General features: G+C 44.5%; 1 protein-coding gene across 6 annotated transcripts in view; it reads right to left on the bottom strand.

Moving 5' to 3' along the window:
- The window catches only part of LOC132407469 (whirlin-like), a 181,769-nt gene that overhangs the window by 30,079 nt on the left and 133,720 nt on the right, over window positions 1-17,970 (bottom strand). For 4 of the 6 annotated variants that reach the window (XM_059994050.1, XM_059994048.1, XM_059994053.1 and 1 more), the window contains exons 9-12: window positions 11,197-11,268; window positions 9,512-10,043; window positions 8,580-8,755; window positions 2,772-2,894 (exon numbers count right to left, since the gene is read on the bottom strand). In XM_059994050.1, coding sequence (XP_059850033.1) covers window positions 2,772-2,894; window positions 8,580-8,755; window positions 9,512-10,043; window positions 11,197-11,268 — 903 coding nt within the window. The remainder of the gene's footprint in view (window positions 1-2,771; window positions 2,895-8,579; window positions 8,756-9,511; window positions 10,044-11,196; window positions 11,269-17,970) is intronic. The other 2 variants (XM_059994049.1, XM_059994052.1) reach the window with 2 other exon arrangements.

The raw sequence follows: 17,970 nt of genomic DNA, 5'->3' as shown, positions 1-17,970 counted from the left end.
CTATCTTGAGGCAAATCAGAGTAGATAAATCTCCAGGACCTTACAGAGTCTTCCCTCGGACCTTGAAGGAGACCATTGTTGAAATTGCAGGGACCTTGGCAGATATATTTTAAATGTCAGCATCTACGGGTGAGGTGCCGGAGGATTGGAGGATAGCTCGTGTTGTTCCGTTATTTAAAAAAGGCTCTAAAAGTAATCCGGGAAACTATAGGCTGGTAAATTTGATGTCAGTAGTAGGTAAATTATTGGAAGGAGTACTAAGAGATAGGATCTACAAGTATTTGGATAGACAGGGTCTTATTAGGGAGGGTCAACATGGCTTTGTGCGTGGTAGGTCATGTTTAACCAATCTATTAGAGTTTTTCCAAGGAGGTTACCAGGAAAGTGGATGAAGGGAAGGCAGAGGATGTTGTCTACATTGACTTCAATAAGGCCTTTGGAAAGGTCCCACATGGGAGGTTAGTTAGGAAGATTCAGTCGCTAGGTATACATGGTGAGGTAGTAAATTGGATTAGATCTTGGCTCAATGGGAGAAGTCAGAGAGTGGTAGTGGAGGATTGCTTCTCTGAGTGGAGGCCTGTGACTAGTGGTGTGCCACAGGGATAAGTGCTGGGCCCATTGTTATTTGTCATCTATATCAATGATCTAGATGATAATGTGGTAAATTGGATCAGCAAATTTGCTGATGATACAAAGATTGGAGGTGTAGTGGATAGTGAAGAAGGCTTTCAAAGCTTGCAGAGGGATTTGGACCAGCTGGAAAAATGGGCTGAAAAATGGCAGATGGTGTTTAATGCAGACAAGTATGAGGTATTGCACTTTGGAAGGACAAACCAAGGTAGAACATACAAGGTAAATGGTCGGACACTGAGGAGTGCTGTAGAACAGAGGGATCTGGGAATACAGATACAAAATTCCCTAAAAGTGACGTCACAGGTAGACAGGGTCATAAAGAGAGCTTTTAGTACATTGGCCTTTATAAATCAAAGTATAAGATTTGGAATGTTATGGTGAGGTTGTATAAGGCATTGGTGAGGCCGAATTTGGAGTATTGTGTGCAGTTTTGGTCACCGCATTACAGGAAGGATATTAATAAGATTGAAAGAGTGCAGAGAAGGTTTACAAGGATGTTGCCGGGATTTGAGAAACTGAGATACTGAGAAAGCTTGAATAGGTTAGGACTTTATTCCCTGGAGCGTAGAAGAATGAGGGGTGATCTGATAGAGGTATATAAAATTATGATGGGTATAGATAGAGTGAATGCAAGCAGGCTTTTTCCACTGAGGCTAGGGGAGAAAAAAAACCCAGAGGACATGGGTTAAGGGTGAAAAGTTTAAAGGGAACATTGGGGGGGAGGGTTCTTCACACAGAGAGTGGTGGGAGTGTGGGATGAGCTGCCAGATGAAGTGGTAAATGTGGGCTCACTTCTAACATTTAAGAAAAACTTGGACAGTTACATGGATGAGAGGGGTTTGGAGGGATATGGTCCAGGTGTAGGTCAGTGGGACTAGGCAGAAAAATGGTTCGGCACAGCCAAGAAGGGCCGAAGAGCCTGTTCTGTGCTGTAATGTTCTATGGTCCTAAGGAAATAGTATTCAGAACTGAAATTCACAAAAGTGAGTTCAATCTGTGATAGTTTCAGGCCACAGCCATAGTTCACTGCAGAGATGAGTAAAGCTTGCAGACTAATGAGTTGAAGCTCAGTGGGGAGAGAAGTAAATCTTGCAGAGCAGCGACTTGAACCGGCCTGTGCCTCTCCTCTGGCTCCAAGCCCCTGTCCTTTTCTATCTTGCCCAACACTTAAATTGTCTTGATCTTGCTCTTGGACCTGGACCCTGCCGTTTCGAAACACTCTCAAGCTGATGCCTCATCACCTCAATTTGGTCCATACCCAACTTTTCCAATTCAGATTGGCACTTAAATATAACAAACCTTGGGTAATTCCTCACTCACAGGCCTGGGTCCAGGGCCCACCTGCATTGCCTCTGCTCGCCTTGCCTCAGTTCTGCCAAATCAAATTGCCTCCAAGTTTGTTCCAGAGAGGCAACTGGCTCATTCCCCACTCTCCGGACCAGGCCCCTCCCCTTTTATTCAGCCCGTTCACACCACACCACAGCTTTCCTGCACCTTCGAGATTTCAGTTGCCACTGCAAAAACACCAGGTTGTACAGGCGGTTCAAAAGGTCAACTCAGAAAAGAAAGCTATAGTTTACTGTTTGCAGTGATGGTTTAGTGGAAAAAGTGTAATTAATGAAGTATTTAGTTGCTTTCTTTGTTTTATTTGCCACCAACAAGCAGTTGCTGAGCTTCACTAGTGCCAATTTAAACTGGTGAGGGGTGACCTCATTGAAATCTATCAAATACTGAAAGACCTTGATACAGAGGATGTGGAGAGGATGTTTCCTATGCTGGAAGAGTCTAAGAGCAGAGGGCACAGCTTCAGAATAGAGGTGCACCCTTTTAGAATGGAGATGAGGAGGAATTTCTTTAGCCAGAGAGTAGTGAATCTGTGGAGTACGTTGCCATAGGCAGCTGTGGAGGCCAAGTCTTTATGAATACAAGGTAGAGTTGATAGATTCTTTATTGGTCAAGGCAAGAAGGGATATGGGGACAAGGGAGGAGATTGGGGCTGAGAGGAATAATGGATCAGCCATGATGAAATGGCAGAGTAGACACGATCAGGTAAATGGCCTAATTCTGCTTCTATACCTTTAAGTCTTATTATGAATAGTACCTACCTGTATGGTAATGATATGGCACAGAGTACTCACCTGAATGGTAACAATGCGGGGCAGAGGCTGCCGTGTGTTTGCCCCTCCTTCAATGGCAATGCCCAGGGTGGGTGCACTCTTGGGGACCCTCACTAGGACTGAGGTTGGCTCTAGGAGGCCAGGCTGCAGGAGGAACAAATCTAAGTTAGTTCAAGCACTGGTCACAACTCCTGGTCATCTGCTCCTGCCTGTTACCACTGGGTTCAGACCAGCATTTCTGAGAACACTTTTTATAAATGTCTTCCCCTTCTCTGCCATGGGTTCTGTTTCCTGTGTCTGGCACTTGTGGTAACAGATCAGTCAATTGGAGAGTGTAATATCTCAGAGAAACACCAACCACCATACACAACATCTGCACGTAGAGAACACAGACCAGTAGAACACAGGAAAAGGCCTTTTGGCCCACAATGTTGTGCCAAACTTAGTAAATAAATAATCAAATAGCCAACTCAACTAATTCCCTCTGCCTACTGTTACATCCGTAGCCCCCTCCTTTGTGAGAATCACAAGATCACTGTTGGGTTGAGTCAAGGGGCCCAGGAAATAGGAAAAGAGATGTGCAGGCTGGCTCGTTTCCCTGGCGATGTAAAGCTACGGGACATGGCCATTGTCTCTTGGAGACCAATTTGTGGATTGAGCTACTATACTACATGAATACCCTCAGGCAAGGTGGGCTGGTTGAGGGAGAGAGTGCACACCCCCAACCTGATTGACATCTACGACCCTCCGAGTCAGGATAAAAGAGGGTCTGTAGGAACAGTCCCTCAGACGCACCAGAAGAAACGTTATGCGACCACGTAACAGCAGGAAGTCATCTGAAGGAGGCCACGTGCGTTCAATTCCGTGGCTGGAATTGGTGGCTGGAACCACGGAAGACTGCTTGTAGCTAACAACGGGGGAATCCGCTCCCCTGACTCAACGGATTGGCATCATAAAAGACCCGGGCAAGTTTAAACTGCATCACTCTTAAACCCAACAACGCTGCAGCTTGAACGAACTGATAGTGACTGTTATCCTTCCATCGGACAGTACATTATCCCCTAGACAACGATAGAGCTATTTCTTATTGGTTATTATTATACCCGCGCTTTAGATTTAGTATTGACGACGTATATTATCTGTATGTTTGCATTAATCTTATTTTTGTGCCCCTTATCAATAAATACTTTTAAAAATAGTACCATCAGACTTCAACAGACCTCTCTCTATGCTGGTAAGTGATCCAGTTACGGGATTTCGTAACAAAGTTGGGGTTCTCGTCTCGGGATTTGACACCAAATTGGGAGGCCAGTGAATCGGGCTTGTAAGTCCAAAACTTGGATCTGGTTACGCGGGTAGCCAGACGGGAAACCAGCAAAGATGGATGTGGGTGAATTTATAGAAAACCCGACTCTGGAAGCGCTAAAGGCGGCCAGCAAATCAGACTTAATAAGTTTGGCGAAGGAGTTAAACCTAATAGGGGTGAGGTTGTCAATGAAAAAGCGGGAGGTGCAAGGCGCAATAACTCAGTATTATATTGGGAAGAATGTGTTTACAGATGAGGTATTGGAAAATATCCCTGAAGAGGTACCAGCTAGTGGGACGGCTCAGTTAGAGTTGGAGAAATTAAAGTTGGAACATGCACTTCAGTTAAAGCAGCTGGAGGCGAGAGAGAGAGAGAGAGAGAGAGAGAGAGAGAGAGCTTGCGCTCCAGCTGAAGGAGTTAGAGGAGAAACGAGAGTATGAAATTCAGTTAAAACAGCTGGAAGCAGCTGAGAAAGAGAAACAGAGGAAACATGACTTGGAGATGGAGAAGTTACGGCAGGAGCCACGAGTTCCGGGGTCAGACCGAGAGGAGCGGTTCAATGTTAGTCGAGAGTTGAGGTTAGTACCTCCATTCGAGGAGACGGATGTTGATAGTTATTTCTTGCTTTTTGAAAAGGTGGCAGTGAATCAGAAGTGGCCCAGAGGTCAGTGGGTGGCGCTGTTACAGAGTGTGTTAAAGGGGAAGGCACAGTGGGCATATACGGCGTTGGCCATGGAGGAGGAGAGTTATGACAAAGTAAAGGTGGCCATTCTCCAGAGTTATGAGCTAGTACCTGAGGTGTATAGACAAAAGTTTAGAAATTTAAAGAAAGGGTGGAATCAGACGTATACCGAGTTTGCCTATGAGAAGGGTGTGCTCTTGGACTGTTGGTGCACAGCAGAGAGAGTGGCAGAGGATTATGGGTGTCTCAGGGAGTTAATTCTGATTGAGGAATTTAAAGGTTGTGTTTCGGAGGATATCCGGACGTATTTGAATGAGAAGCCGAATAAGTCCATCTCCGAATTTGCTAGGTTCACAGATGAATATGCGCTAACCCACAAGACAAAGTTTTCCTCGAATAAAAGTTCCCAGAGAGACCGTGGGAACGATCGAGAAAGTCCGCTGGCTGAGGCAGAGGCCCCGCCAGAAGATAGTGGTAAGGTTGAGGGGGAAAGGCCAGATGGCCAGAGATTTCCGGGCTTGACCTGTTTTAATTGTGGAAGGGGGGGCATATTGTATCTCGGTGCTTTGCTCCGAGGAAAGAGACAGGAAAAGGGACATTAGCAGTCCCTATCAGATGTGCCGTGGTAATCAGTAAATCGACAAGAGAGCCTCGGGTAGAGAGTACGAGAAGGGTCTGAGTCTTGTCTGTCACACGGAACCGTGTCTGTGAGGGAGGGCGACACACCAGTTTCCGTACGGATCTGGAGAGACATGGGGGCTGAGCTGTCGTTGATCAGCAGTAAAGTATTAGAGTTTGGTCGCAAGACGAGAATGGTAGCTGTGAGGGGAATAAGTAAAGGGACAGAAATGGTGCCCTTACATAAGGTCATTATGGATTGTGAGCTGGTATCTGGACCAGTTGAAATAGGGATGCGATCAGAATTCCCGAGAACTGACGCGGACGTCCTTCTCAGTAACGATTTAGCAGGTGGTAAGGTTTGATCAGCCATGCTGCCGACCCGCTGGCCGGTGAGTGCTGTGGCCCCGCCCCTAGAGTCCCAGATCTATCCCGCATGCGCGGTCACTCGCAGCCTGACAAGAGAGGCAGCTGAGAATGAGAGCAGTTTAAATCTAGCCAGTTTTGATTTGGCCGAGACATTTCTACTGACCCTGTACCACGAGGGTTTAGAGGGTGGTAAAATGAAGAGTAATAAAGTGAAAGAGGGTATGGGAGTGGAGGTAGATCTGCCCTTAGCGAGGAGAAAGGTCCTAGAGGCAGAAAATCCAGATGAGGAACTGATAGAGCGGTTAAGATGTCCAGAGTTGGACAGGGATGATCTGTCTGGTTTGGCAGAACTGTTTGAAGAAGTTGAAAATTCTAAAGGTGTTCCCGATAATAAAATGAGGGCAGCCCGAGATGAAAAGGGTGCCCTTGCCTTGAAGAAGTCTGCTGGACTGGCAGACGAGGTTGTTTCAGTCCGCAGGGTTGAGCTTACTCTGGAAGGGAGTTGCCCAGAGAGTACCTGGGAGGATTGGGGGAACGTAGAATTTGAAAAGGGTACAGGTATTGAAAGCCTGGAAGAGGTCAATGCCCCATTTGAGTGTGTCCAAGATGGGGATGCACATGGTACTGAACCTAGTAACAGAAAAAGTCTGAGGTATTTGATTCAGTGGAACGAGACGGCCATCTTTGTGGGTCAGATACACTTGGTTCAGTGAAGAAAGGGTTAACCTTGGTAATAGTGGGAAGTGAGAGTTCCCAGGTGTTTGTGCTCGAAGGTGTGTTGAAAGTTAATGCGGAGTTCAAAAATGGGGGGTAAATATTATTATTGAAGGAAATGGGAAATCTGTAGTTCCCAAATCAAATGAAGAAATTTTAAACCCTGCAGATCGATTACAGATTGAAGTGGAAGGAAAAGGGGCCCCATACACTATTGTTATTCCAGAGTGTGGTGTGAAACCGCAGAATTCGAAATGCTGTTTGAACAAAGAGGGATCGCTGGCATTGAGACCCAATAGCCTCAGGGGTCCTGAAGAGAAAACTAGCAACTTGAGTAAAATTAAGGAATTGGGTGGAAATTCGGGAAATGGGCTAAGTTTGGAACACATTGTTGATAAAATAACTCCTCTGGAAGGAGCGGACAAAAGGTTATTTCGCCAGGGTGCGCCAACTCCCCACGTGGGAAGTACACGGAAAAGAAGCGATGGTTAATGGGGACGTCATTTTTAAATAGCAAAGCCAGTTGTACGGGGTTTCGACACAGCCTGTGAATAATAAAGACAACCCCCTTGAAGCCTGCCTGTTCAGTTTGAAAATGACCGAAAGATTTGTAGTTCCATAAACTTTTGTAGATGCACGGAAGCTAAGATCACACCTCCTTAGAGTTGTTGCTGAAGGAAAGAAATAAAAATAGGTGGTTATTAAATTGAAGTCTGATGCTACAAGACTTTAGTACGGTACACGATGTTAAGATATTGGATAAAAGTGACACTGTAATCGTTAACTGTTTAGATACTGAATTGAATGTATCACTGTATTACTCTGTAGAAAAAAAAAATTGGTGTTGTGTTAGATTCTAACACCCTGTAAGTCTCTGCATTAATTCGTTTTTTTCCGATGGTAAAAAACGCGCTGAAGAAAGGGGGTGTTACGTCCGTAGCCCCCTCCTTTGTAAGTAACACAAGATCACTGTTGGGTTGGGTCAAGGGGCCCAGGAAATAGGAAAAGAGATGTGCAGGGTGGCTCGTTTCCCCGGCGATGTAAAGCTACGGGACATGGCCATTGTCTCTTGGAGACCAATTTGTGGACTGAGCTACTATACTACGTGAATGCCCTCAGGCAAAGTGGGCTGGTTGAGGGAGAGAGTGCACACCCCCAACCTGATTGACACCTACGACCCTGCGAGTCAGGATAAAAGAGGGTCTGTAGGAACAGTCCCTCAGATGCACCAGAAGAAACGTTATGCGACCACGTAACAGCAGGAAGTCATCTGAAGGAGGCCACGTGCGTTCAATTCCGTGGCTAGAATTGGTGGCTGGAACCACGGAAGACTGCTTGTAGCTAACAACGGGGGAATCCGCTCCCCTGACTCAACGGATTGGCATCATAAAAGACCCGGGCAAGTTTAAACTGCATCGCTCTTAAACCCAAAACGCTGCAGCTTGAACGAACTGATAGTGACTGTTATCTTTCCATTGGACAATACATTATCCCCTAGACAACGATAGAGCTATTTCTTATTGGTTATTATTATACCCGCGCTTTATATTTAGTATTGATGACGTATATTATCTGTATGTTTGCATTAATCTTATTTTTGTGCCCTTTATCAATAAATACTTTTAAAAATAGTACCATCAGACTTCAACGGACCTCTTTATCTTTGCTAGTAAGTGATCCAGTTATGGGATTTCGTAATGCTACACAGTGACCATACCCTTCCATTTTTCTCACATTCATGTGCCTATCTAATAATCTCTTAAAAGTCTCTGATGTATCTGCCTCTGCACCACCCCCGGCAGTGCATTCCATGCACCCGCCATTCTGTGTGTAAAAAAATCTGTTCCCCACTTCTCCTTTTCACTTCAAATAGATTCCCTTTGGTATTAGACATCTCAACCCTAGGAAAATGACATTGTCTGTCTGCTCTATCTACGTCTCTCATAATCTTATAAACCTCTATCAGATGTTCTCTCACCCTCCGGAGCTCCAGAGAAAATAACGCAAGTTTTTTCAATCTTTCATTATAGCACATGCCCTCTGATCCAGGCAGCAACTTGGTGAACTGCTTTTGTACCCTCATTAAATTAACGTCATGCTTTTCCCAGGAAGGTAGAGAGCAGTACCAGCCCTTACTTACTGGTTTGGAGAGGCCCTCTGGGTCAGTCCTGTTCCTCGCCAGGTCACTGGTCACTTTGCTGCTTGCAGGACCCAGATCTGCGCCTTTACCATTGCCTGTCATTTCAGCAACATCCACCCCACTGTCCTCGCTGAGGGTTTGTCCAGTGTCAGATAACTGACACAAGGCAGCGGCTGCTGGGAACAGGGGAAAAGGTTGTTAGTAATGGAATTGATCTCTAAAAGACCGAGTACCACTAGCTACATTTACTGTTGCTGCCCCCCCCCCCCCACTCTTTGCAATGCAGTGATACTTGTACTGAGAATCTCAGACAACAGCATGGAAACAGGCCCTTCAGCCCAACTAGTTCATGCTGACTACAGCATACCCCCTGCTAGCCCCAGATGTCCACATTCACCTCACAACCCTCCAAGCCCCTCCCCATGTATTTATCAGAGTTCCTCAAACACAGCAAATGTCTCCACAGTGACCACTTCCTCTGCAGCTGTACATTAACTAGAATATCACATAGAGCACTATAGCACAGAAAAGGGCCCTTCAGCTTAGTCCATGTGGAGTAACACACAAAATGCTAGAGAAACTCAGCAGGCCAGGCAGCATCTAAGGAGAGGAAGAAACAGTTAATGTTTCAGGACAAGACTCTAGCATTTTGGGTGTGTTACTCTGGATTTCCAGCATCTGCAGAATCTTTGTGTTGATGATAGTTCACATTGAACTGTTATTCTGGCTCAACTATCAATCTGCATCTGGACCATAGCCCTCTAAACCACTCCCATCTATTTACCTAGCCAAACTTCTCTTAAATGTTGCAACTGTACCCTCAACTACTTTTAGATTCTATGGCCTAACTGGAATATCATATCTTGAAGAATAAGGACTGAAAACCAGGACAGATAAAAGGAGAGCAGAAGGGGAGTGAATCTGGAGCCTACCTCGGGAGTGGGGTAATGTTCGAACTTCATTGACATCAGGTTCACTGTTGGCTTGATGCACCTCCACCATGACAAAGTGCTGATTGGTTGCTGCCAACTGTGATTCTGACTTGTCTGTCGAGATGGGACAAGACACAGGAGGTGACGATGAAAGTGAAGGCAGTTGGGCTGGAGACCTGACCCTGGGGAAGGGCCCAATGAGGTGCTGGGTGACGTGAGCAAGTTGTGGCAGCATATCATTACCCGGACTTGGTGTTTTCACGTCTTTAGGTTGGGTCACACAAATAGACTCATCCAATGAAATGATAGAGGATGAGGTGAGGGATGTACGGTCACTTGTGGCATCGCTGTCAATATTTGTAGTGGTTAATGAAGGGCTTCGAGGAGCTACGAAGAAGAGGCCAGAATGCGATGACTCTGAGGAGCTCCAGTTTGGTGCGTCCCTGATCGTCTGTGGAAAGGCAGGGTTGGGAGACTCTGGTGGAGCAGATATCAAGTCAGATGAATTCTCAGTAAATAACTGCACATTGTCCTAAAAAGCAAACAGAGTTACAAATGTGACTTTATTCAGAATTGTGAAGCTACTCTTCTGTATAGGAGAAAGTAACTAATACTACAGTGGGGCAAATGGACTGATTATATTTGGCCTTGCTAATACAGCAGAACAACGTGTAGAATCACCCTGCAACTGATTAAACTGGAATAAAAGGGATAAATTTACTAGTTATATTTAACCAGCTGGAGGAACTCTTCAGGCCAGTCAGCACTTGTGGAGGAAGTGCGATGTGCATGTCTTGGATCCAAACCCTGTTTCTATGTTTATTTGTTCCCAGTGGTGAACAATGCTGACAGGCTGGGATTTGTAGACCAGCTGTAAGTGCCTCTGGATCATACAGCTTGAGAGTGCAACAACATGCTTGTGTTTGAATGAGATACAAGAGATACTGGCCAAAGGGCAGCAGAGACAGTGAACCGATGGGTCTTTAACCACAATCCCATCGTGTGGTAGCATTATGCAGCCCCTTATCCCTTAAGAGCTGCTACAAACTTCTCACAACATTTGGCACAGAGCCTACTCACTGCCCCTCTCCTGCTCCGTACAGGTACCTGTGCAGCACCACCACAAACTGAAAGCAAAGAATGAAGGTAAACTCTGAAGGGCTGAATCTGTACAGCCTGAGGCAGCCGATACTGAATGAGGATTAACCTCTATCCTTGCTTTCCCTTTACCTCTTGGTGTACAGCTAACACCTGTATTCTATACTAACAAAAAGCATACAAACCTCAGTGGGAGGGAAGGATTAGATTGATCTCAAGGCAGGTTAAAAGGTTGGTGCATCATGGGCCGAAGGGCCTGAACTGTTCTCTGAATTTGTGGAATCTTTATAGAACTTTATACTTGAAAACACAATACAGAGCCGAATACTGAAGGGACAGAGAGCTGATTAGACAGAGAAGTTCATTCTGAAGCTGAGTGAGTGATTTGCTAATAGGATAATATTTCACAGCATTCAATATTCTGTTGGTGCTGAATTATTTTTGTACATATTTCCATCGAGCTGACTGAAACAAAAATGCAAAAATGAATAAATGTATTTTCTGTTGCAGTAAAAGCAAACACCAAATCATGTTCGGGAAAGGAAATTATGCGGCAGTTGACAACGTGGTACAAGTACAACACTCACCAGAGAGATATCAGGCAAACTTCCAGCATCTCCCTGCAGCTGGGTGCCAGTTGCCATGAGATCTGTGTCATTCTGTGTGTGAGAACAGACAATTTACTAACAGGACAGATTCCTTTCATGAACAGTCTCTGGGGCTTGGTGCCTCAACTCTGTGCAGATAACTCTAACTCTGTGTGGAGCTGAAAAACGAGGAATATTGAATGCACATTATAAACCTCAGGGACTCCCATCCATTAAAGACAATGGCAGAGAGCCCTGGCCAAGCTGTGTACGTGACACCCGACTATATCTACCCCAGAAGTTCACTATGGTGAGTATTATAATGACTGATGATGAGTGAAAAGTTGATGCCTGCACTGTAACCCAATCTGTAACCAGAATTATGTTCCTCACACTGATGACAAACCAGCTTGTATATCATGAGGGAAATACAGATGGTGCAATCTGGAACAACAAGCAACCTGCTGGAGGAACTCGGGATGGGGGTGGGGGAGGTAGGTCAAATAAAGATTAAAGATTAGCATTATTTGTCACATGTACATCGAAACAACCAGTGAAATGCGTCCTTTGCATGAGATTAGTGATGATTGTACTGAGGGCAGCCCAGAAGTGCTGCCACACTTCTAGTGCCAACATGGCATGCCCACAACGAACTTACCCTAACCATATGTAACTGTATATTCCAACTCCTTTGTTTTCATGAGTGGTTGCAAAGAAAAAGAATTTCAGGATGTATGTTGTATACGTTTCTCTGACATTAAATGTACCTGTGAAGCCATGTCTCCTGGCTGCTCACCAGGAATGTTACATATTGGTACCAATGATATACATAGAAAAAGAGAGGAGATCCTTGAAACAGTTAGGAAGGAAGCTGAGAAACAGGACCTCAAGGGTAATAATCTCAGGATTGCTGCCTGTGCCACGTGACAGTGTAGATAAAAATAGAATGAGGTGGCCAATAGATGCGTGGCTGAAGAATCAGGACAGGGAGCAGGGTTTCAGATTTCTGGATCACTGGGACTTCTTCTAGGATAGATGTGACCTAGACAAAAGGGAGACGTTGCAGTTGAATCCAAGGGGGATCAATACTCTTGCATGCAGGTTTACTAGAGCTGTTGGGTGTGGATTAAACTAATATGGCAAGGGGATAGGATCCAGTATGATAGTGCTGAGGATGAGCCAGCAGGTAGATGATGGGTGTAACATGAATGTAAGGAAGGACAAGTCAATGATTGAGTACAAATACAGACAGGGCAAAGAGTTAAATTGTATCATAGAGGCAAAATCCAAAAGGGCGAAGAATGCAGAACTGAAGCTGCTGTATGTAAATGCATGTAGCATTCAGAATAAGGTGGACAAGCTCATGGCACAATTAAGAGACTGGTCGATATGACATTATTGGCATCACTGAGTTGTGGTTGAAAGAAGGCCATAGTTGGGAGCTTAACATCAAAGGATATACTTTGCAACGAAAGGACAAACAGGAAGGCATGGACAGTGGTGTGGCTCTGCTGGTACAAGATGAAATTACATCTTTAGAAGGAGGTGACATAGGGTCAGAGAATGTTGATTCTTTGTGGGTGGAGTTAAGAAACTGCAAGGGTAAAAACACCATTATGGGAATCATATGTAGGCCTCCAAATAGTAGCCAAGATGTGTGGTTGAGGTTGCACCGAAAATGGAAAAGGCATGTAATAAGGATAATGTCCCAATTATAATGGGAGACTTCAATGTGCAAGGGGATTGGGAAAATCAGGTTGGTGTCGGATGGCAAGAGAGGGAATTTGTTGAATGCCTACAAGGTAGCTTTTTATAGCAGCTTGTGCTTGAGCCCACTAGGGGCAAGGCTATTTTAGACTGGGTGATGTGTAATAACCCAGATATTATTAGTCAGCTTAATGTAAAGGAACCCTTTGGAGGCAGTGATCATAATATGATTGAATTCACACTGCAATTTGAGAGGGAGAAGCACAACTCACATATATCAGTATTGCAATGGAATAAAGGGAATTAAAAAGGCATGAGGGAGGAGCTTGCCAAGGTGGATTGGAGGAGGATACTGGCAGGAATGACGACAGAGCAGAGATGGCTGAAGTTTCTGGGAATAGTTCACAAGGCGCAGGATAGACATGTCCCACAGAAGTTCTCAAATGGCAGGGCTAGGCAACCATGACAGGCAAGGGAAGTTAAGGACTTCATAAACACCAAGGAAAGGGCATGTAAGGTAGCAGTGATTGGAAAGCTTTTAAAATCAAACAAAAGGTAACTACAAAAGCCATAAGAAGGGAAAAGATGAAATATGGGGGAAAACTAGCCAATAATATAAAGCAGATTACTAAAAGTTTTTTCAGTTATATAAAGAATAAAAGGGAAGTGAGAGTTGATATTGAACCACTGTAAAATGATGCCGGTGAGGTAGTAATAGGGGACAATGAAATGGCAGAGGAACTTAATGAGTACTTTGCATCAGTCTTCACTGTGGCAGACACTAGCAGTGTGCCAGAGGTCCGTAAGTGTCAGGGTGCGGGAGTGAGTGCCATTGCTATTACAAAGGAAAAAGTGCTTGGCAAAGTCACCTAGACCAGATGGACTACATCCCAGAGTCCTGACAGAAGTCGCTGAAGAGACACTTGATTCTGGCATGGTCCTGGAGGACTGGAAAATTGCAAATGTCACTCCACTCTTTAGCAAGGGAGGAAGGCAAAAGAGGGGAAGTTATAGGCCGGTTAGCCTAAGCTCAGTGGTTGGGAAAGTGTTGCAGTCTATTATTAAGGATGAGGTTTCAGGGTACCTAGAGACTAATAATAAAATAAGTCAAAGTCAGCATGGTTTCTGTGAGGGAAAACCTTGGCTGACAAATTTGTTAGACTTCTTTGAGGAAGTAGCCAGCAGGGTGGACAAAGGACAGGCAGTAGTGAATGTCATTTACTTGGATTTTCAGAAGGCATTTGAGAAGGTGCCACAGATGAGACTGCTTAACAAGATAAAATCCTATAACGTTACAGGAAAGATACCACCACGGATAGAGGAATAGTTGATAGGCAGCAGAAAGTGAGTCGAAATAAAGACGCCCTTTTCTGGTTAGCTGCCAGCAACTAATAGTGTTTCCCAGGGGTCAGTATTGAGACTGCTTTTCACATTGTTTGTCAATGATTTAGATAATGGAATTGATGGATTTGTGGCAAAGATTGTGGATGGTATTAAGATAGTTGGAGGGTAGGTAGTGTTGAGTAAGCAATGCAATTGCAGCAGGGTTTAGATAAATTGAAAGAATGGGCAGAAAAGTGGTAGATGGAATAGGGTGTTGGGAAATGTATAATAATGCATCTTGGCAAAAGGAATAGTAGTGCAGACTGTTGTCTAGCATCAGAGATGCAGAGGGACTTAGAAGACCTAGGTGCAAGACTCCCAGGAGGTTAATTTACAAGTTGAGTCTGTGGTAAAGAAGGCAAATGCAATGTTGGTACTGATTTCAAGCGGAATAGAATATAAAAGCAAAGAGATAACGCTGAGGCTTGATAAGACACTAGTCAGACTGCGCTTGGAATATTATAAACAGTTTTGGATCCTATATCTAAGAAAGTATGTGTTGTCATTGGAGAGAGTCCAGAGGAGGTTCACGTGGATGATTCTGGGGATGAAGGTGTTAACATAAGGTGTGTTTGGGAGATTTAGACCTGTACTCATTGGAATTTAGTAGAATACAGACGGGTCTCATTGAATCCTACCAAATGTTGAAAGGACTAGATAAGGTGAATGTGGAGAGGATGCTTCCTATGTTGTGGATGTCCAGAACGAGAGGGCACTGCCTCAATATTGACCAGGGGTAAGGAGAAATTTAGAACAGAGGTAAGGAGGAATTTTTTTAGCCTGAGAGTAGTGAATCTGTGGAATGCTCTGCCACAGACTGTGGTGGAGGCCAAGTCTGTGGGTATATTTAAAATGGATGTTGATAATTTCCTGATTGGTCAGGGTATCAAAGGATATGGCAAGAAGGCTGGTGTATGGGGTTGAGTGGGATCTGGGATCAGCCATGATGGAATGATGGAGCAGTCTTGATGGGCCAAATGGCCTAATTTTGATACTAGCTAACCCAATGATTAGTCAACTGAAAGAATCTTGATGAAGCCCAAAACATCAACTGTTTATTCCTCTGCATAGATGCTGCCCGAGTTTTGGAGTTACTCCAGCATTTTGTGTGCGATGGTCTGGATTTCGAGTTTCTGCAGAATCTGTAATGTGACCATGCAGTCTGTACACATTCACTGAATTGAACAGACTGTGAATTCTGTGGCTGACTGATTGCCCTCAACACTGGTGTAATGACTCGGGGATCATTTAATTAACTCATTAATTTAGGGATAACCTTCCTCCAACCAAAGCTGCATTAGATGCATTAGCGTTCCCTTATTTAACCGACTTATGGCCGCAGCCCTCCTGAACCTTGCTGAACAGAGGGGATGGATTTCTTTATTTGATTTCCCAAGATTAGACTAACTTTACTCTGGTCTCAGTTGTTGAATCATGTTGATCTAGCCTTTGTGGCCTAGGTGTAACTGTACATTTCATAGGGCACTGGTCCTACATCGCTAGAATCTGATAGCCAATTTGATTCATCCACGTTAATCACTACCGTTTCTTCTGGTTAGACTCTGAAATGGAGGATCTGAGGTAAGCACTTCAGCACAGCTTGGTGTAAGCTGGGGGGGTCACAGCTTGACAGAGCCTGCCTTGATGATCTCAGATTGCTGGCAAATCTCACGGAGTGGAGATGGCCCAGTACAGGTATTCTACGGCACTTCCTGGGGTTGGGACACAGCAAGCTGACTTCCTGGCATATTCCATGAATACACTCTTTACAGCAGCAGCTGAAAGATTGGGGTTCAATTCCTGCTGCTGTCTATAGAAGTTTGTACATTCTCCCTGTGGCTGCGTGTGTTTCCTTCGGGCGCTTCAGTTTCTTCCCACATTCCACAGATGTATGGTTTAGGGTTTGTAAAGTTGTGGGCATGCTATGTTGGTGCTAGAAGCTTAGCCACACTTGCAGGCTACCCCAGCACATCCTCAAACTGAGTACATCATTGATGCTAGCAACACATTTCACTGTATGTTTTGATGTACATATGACAAATAAAACATCTTTATGAATGGATGATTGCTCAGAAACTTGCCCACAATATCTCTTCCCCACTGGTTAGGTGACAGATGTCTGTGGAATTGAGTTCCATCCCAAAATCCCGGATCCCCACTCACTCCGAACTGGGAGTCTCAGCTCTTTCAGGAGCAGCTGTTTTTGAAGGTGCAGCGATGATCAATGCCAGGCAGTGCTTTGATTTGTGATTATGTTTTAATAACACATGCAAGGTGATTCGTGTGACAAATTAAACCATGGGTTTAATGTGTAATTCAGAATCTGCTCCATGACTCTGCTGTCAGCACACTGCACTTTTGCACTCAGACTGTTTTAAGAGGTCAGACCTCCAGTGCCTTTCCTCTGTACAAACTCAAAGAGATTCTGCACACACTGGAATTCTTGAGCAAAGCAGAAAGATTGTAGCAGGGAGTTTAATGTTCAAGAATACACATTGTATCAAAAGGACAGGGAGGAAGGCAGAGGAGACAGCATGGCTCTGTTGTTAAAAAATGAAATCATAGAAAGAGGTGATACAGGATTGGAAGGTGTTGAATCATTGTGAGTGGAGCTAAGGAAATGCAAGGGTAAAAAGACCCTGATGGAAGTTGTATACAGACCCCCAAACAGTAGTAAGGATATGGTCTACAAGTTACAATGGGAGATAAAAATGCATGCCAAATGTGCAACAGTCATGGGGTTTTCAAAATGCAGCTGTCTTGCGAAAATCAGGTTGGTGCTGGATCCTAAGAGGGGGATTTTCTAGAATGCCTACAAGATGGCTTTCCAGAACCCTGAGGGGCAAGTGATCATATAATTGAACTCACCCTGAAACTGGAGAAGGAGAAGCTAAAGTTAGATGTACTGGTATTACAGTGGAGTGAGGGGAATTACAGAGGCATGAGAGGCTTACATTTACATTTCTTCTACCAAAGTGCACGATCAAACACTTCTCTACACTGTATTCCATCTGCCACTTCTTTGCCCATTCTCCTAATCTGTCTAAGTCCTTCTGTAGACTATCTACTTTCTCAAAACTACCTGCTTCTCCCCTATCTTCATATTGTCTGCAAACTTTGCATCAAAGTCATCAATTTCATTATTCAAATCATTGACATATAATATACAAAGAATCAATCCCTACACAGACCCCTTGTGAAAACCATTAGTCACTGGCAGCCAGCTAGAAAAGGCTCCCTTTATTCCCACTCTTTGCCGCCTGCCAGCCAGCCACTGCTTTATCTATGCTAGAATCTTTCCTGTAATACAATCTGCGCATAGCTTGTTAAATAACCTTGTGTGGGACCTTGTCAAAGGCCCTCTGAAATCCAAGTACACAACATTAATCGATCCTCCTTTGTCTATCCTGCTTGTTGTTTCTTTCAAAAAATTCCAACAGATTTGTCAAGCAAGATTTTCCTCAACCATGATGACTACCCTGAAGGTCCTGCCCTTTAACTCCCTGAATTCCCTAAGCAGAACCTCATTACTCGTCTTACTCATGTTATTGGTACTTACAAAGACCACAACCCCTGGCTGCTCACCCTACCAATCTATAATGCTGAGGGCTCAATCCGAGATGTCCTGGTCCCTGGGACCTGGGAGGCAACATAACATCCAGGAATCTCGTTCTCGCTCACAAA

The sequence above is a fragment of the Hypanus sabinus genome, chromosome 18, assembly GCF_030144855.1.
Source record: "Hypanus sabinus isolate sHypSab1 chromosome 18, sHypSab1.hap1, whole genome shotgun sequence".
Classification (NCBI taxonomy): Eukaryota; Metazoa; Chordata; class Chondrichthyes; order Myliobatiformes; family Dasyatidae; genus Hypanus; species Hypanus sabinus.
This window is presented reverse-complemented; position numbering and strand designations above follow the sequence as displayed.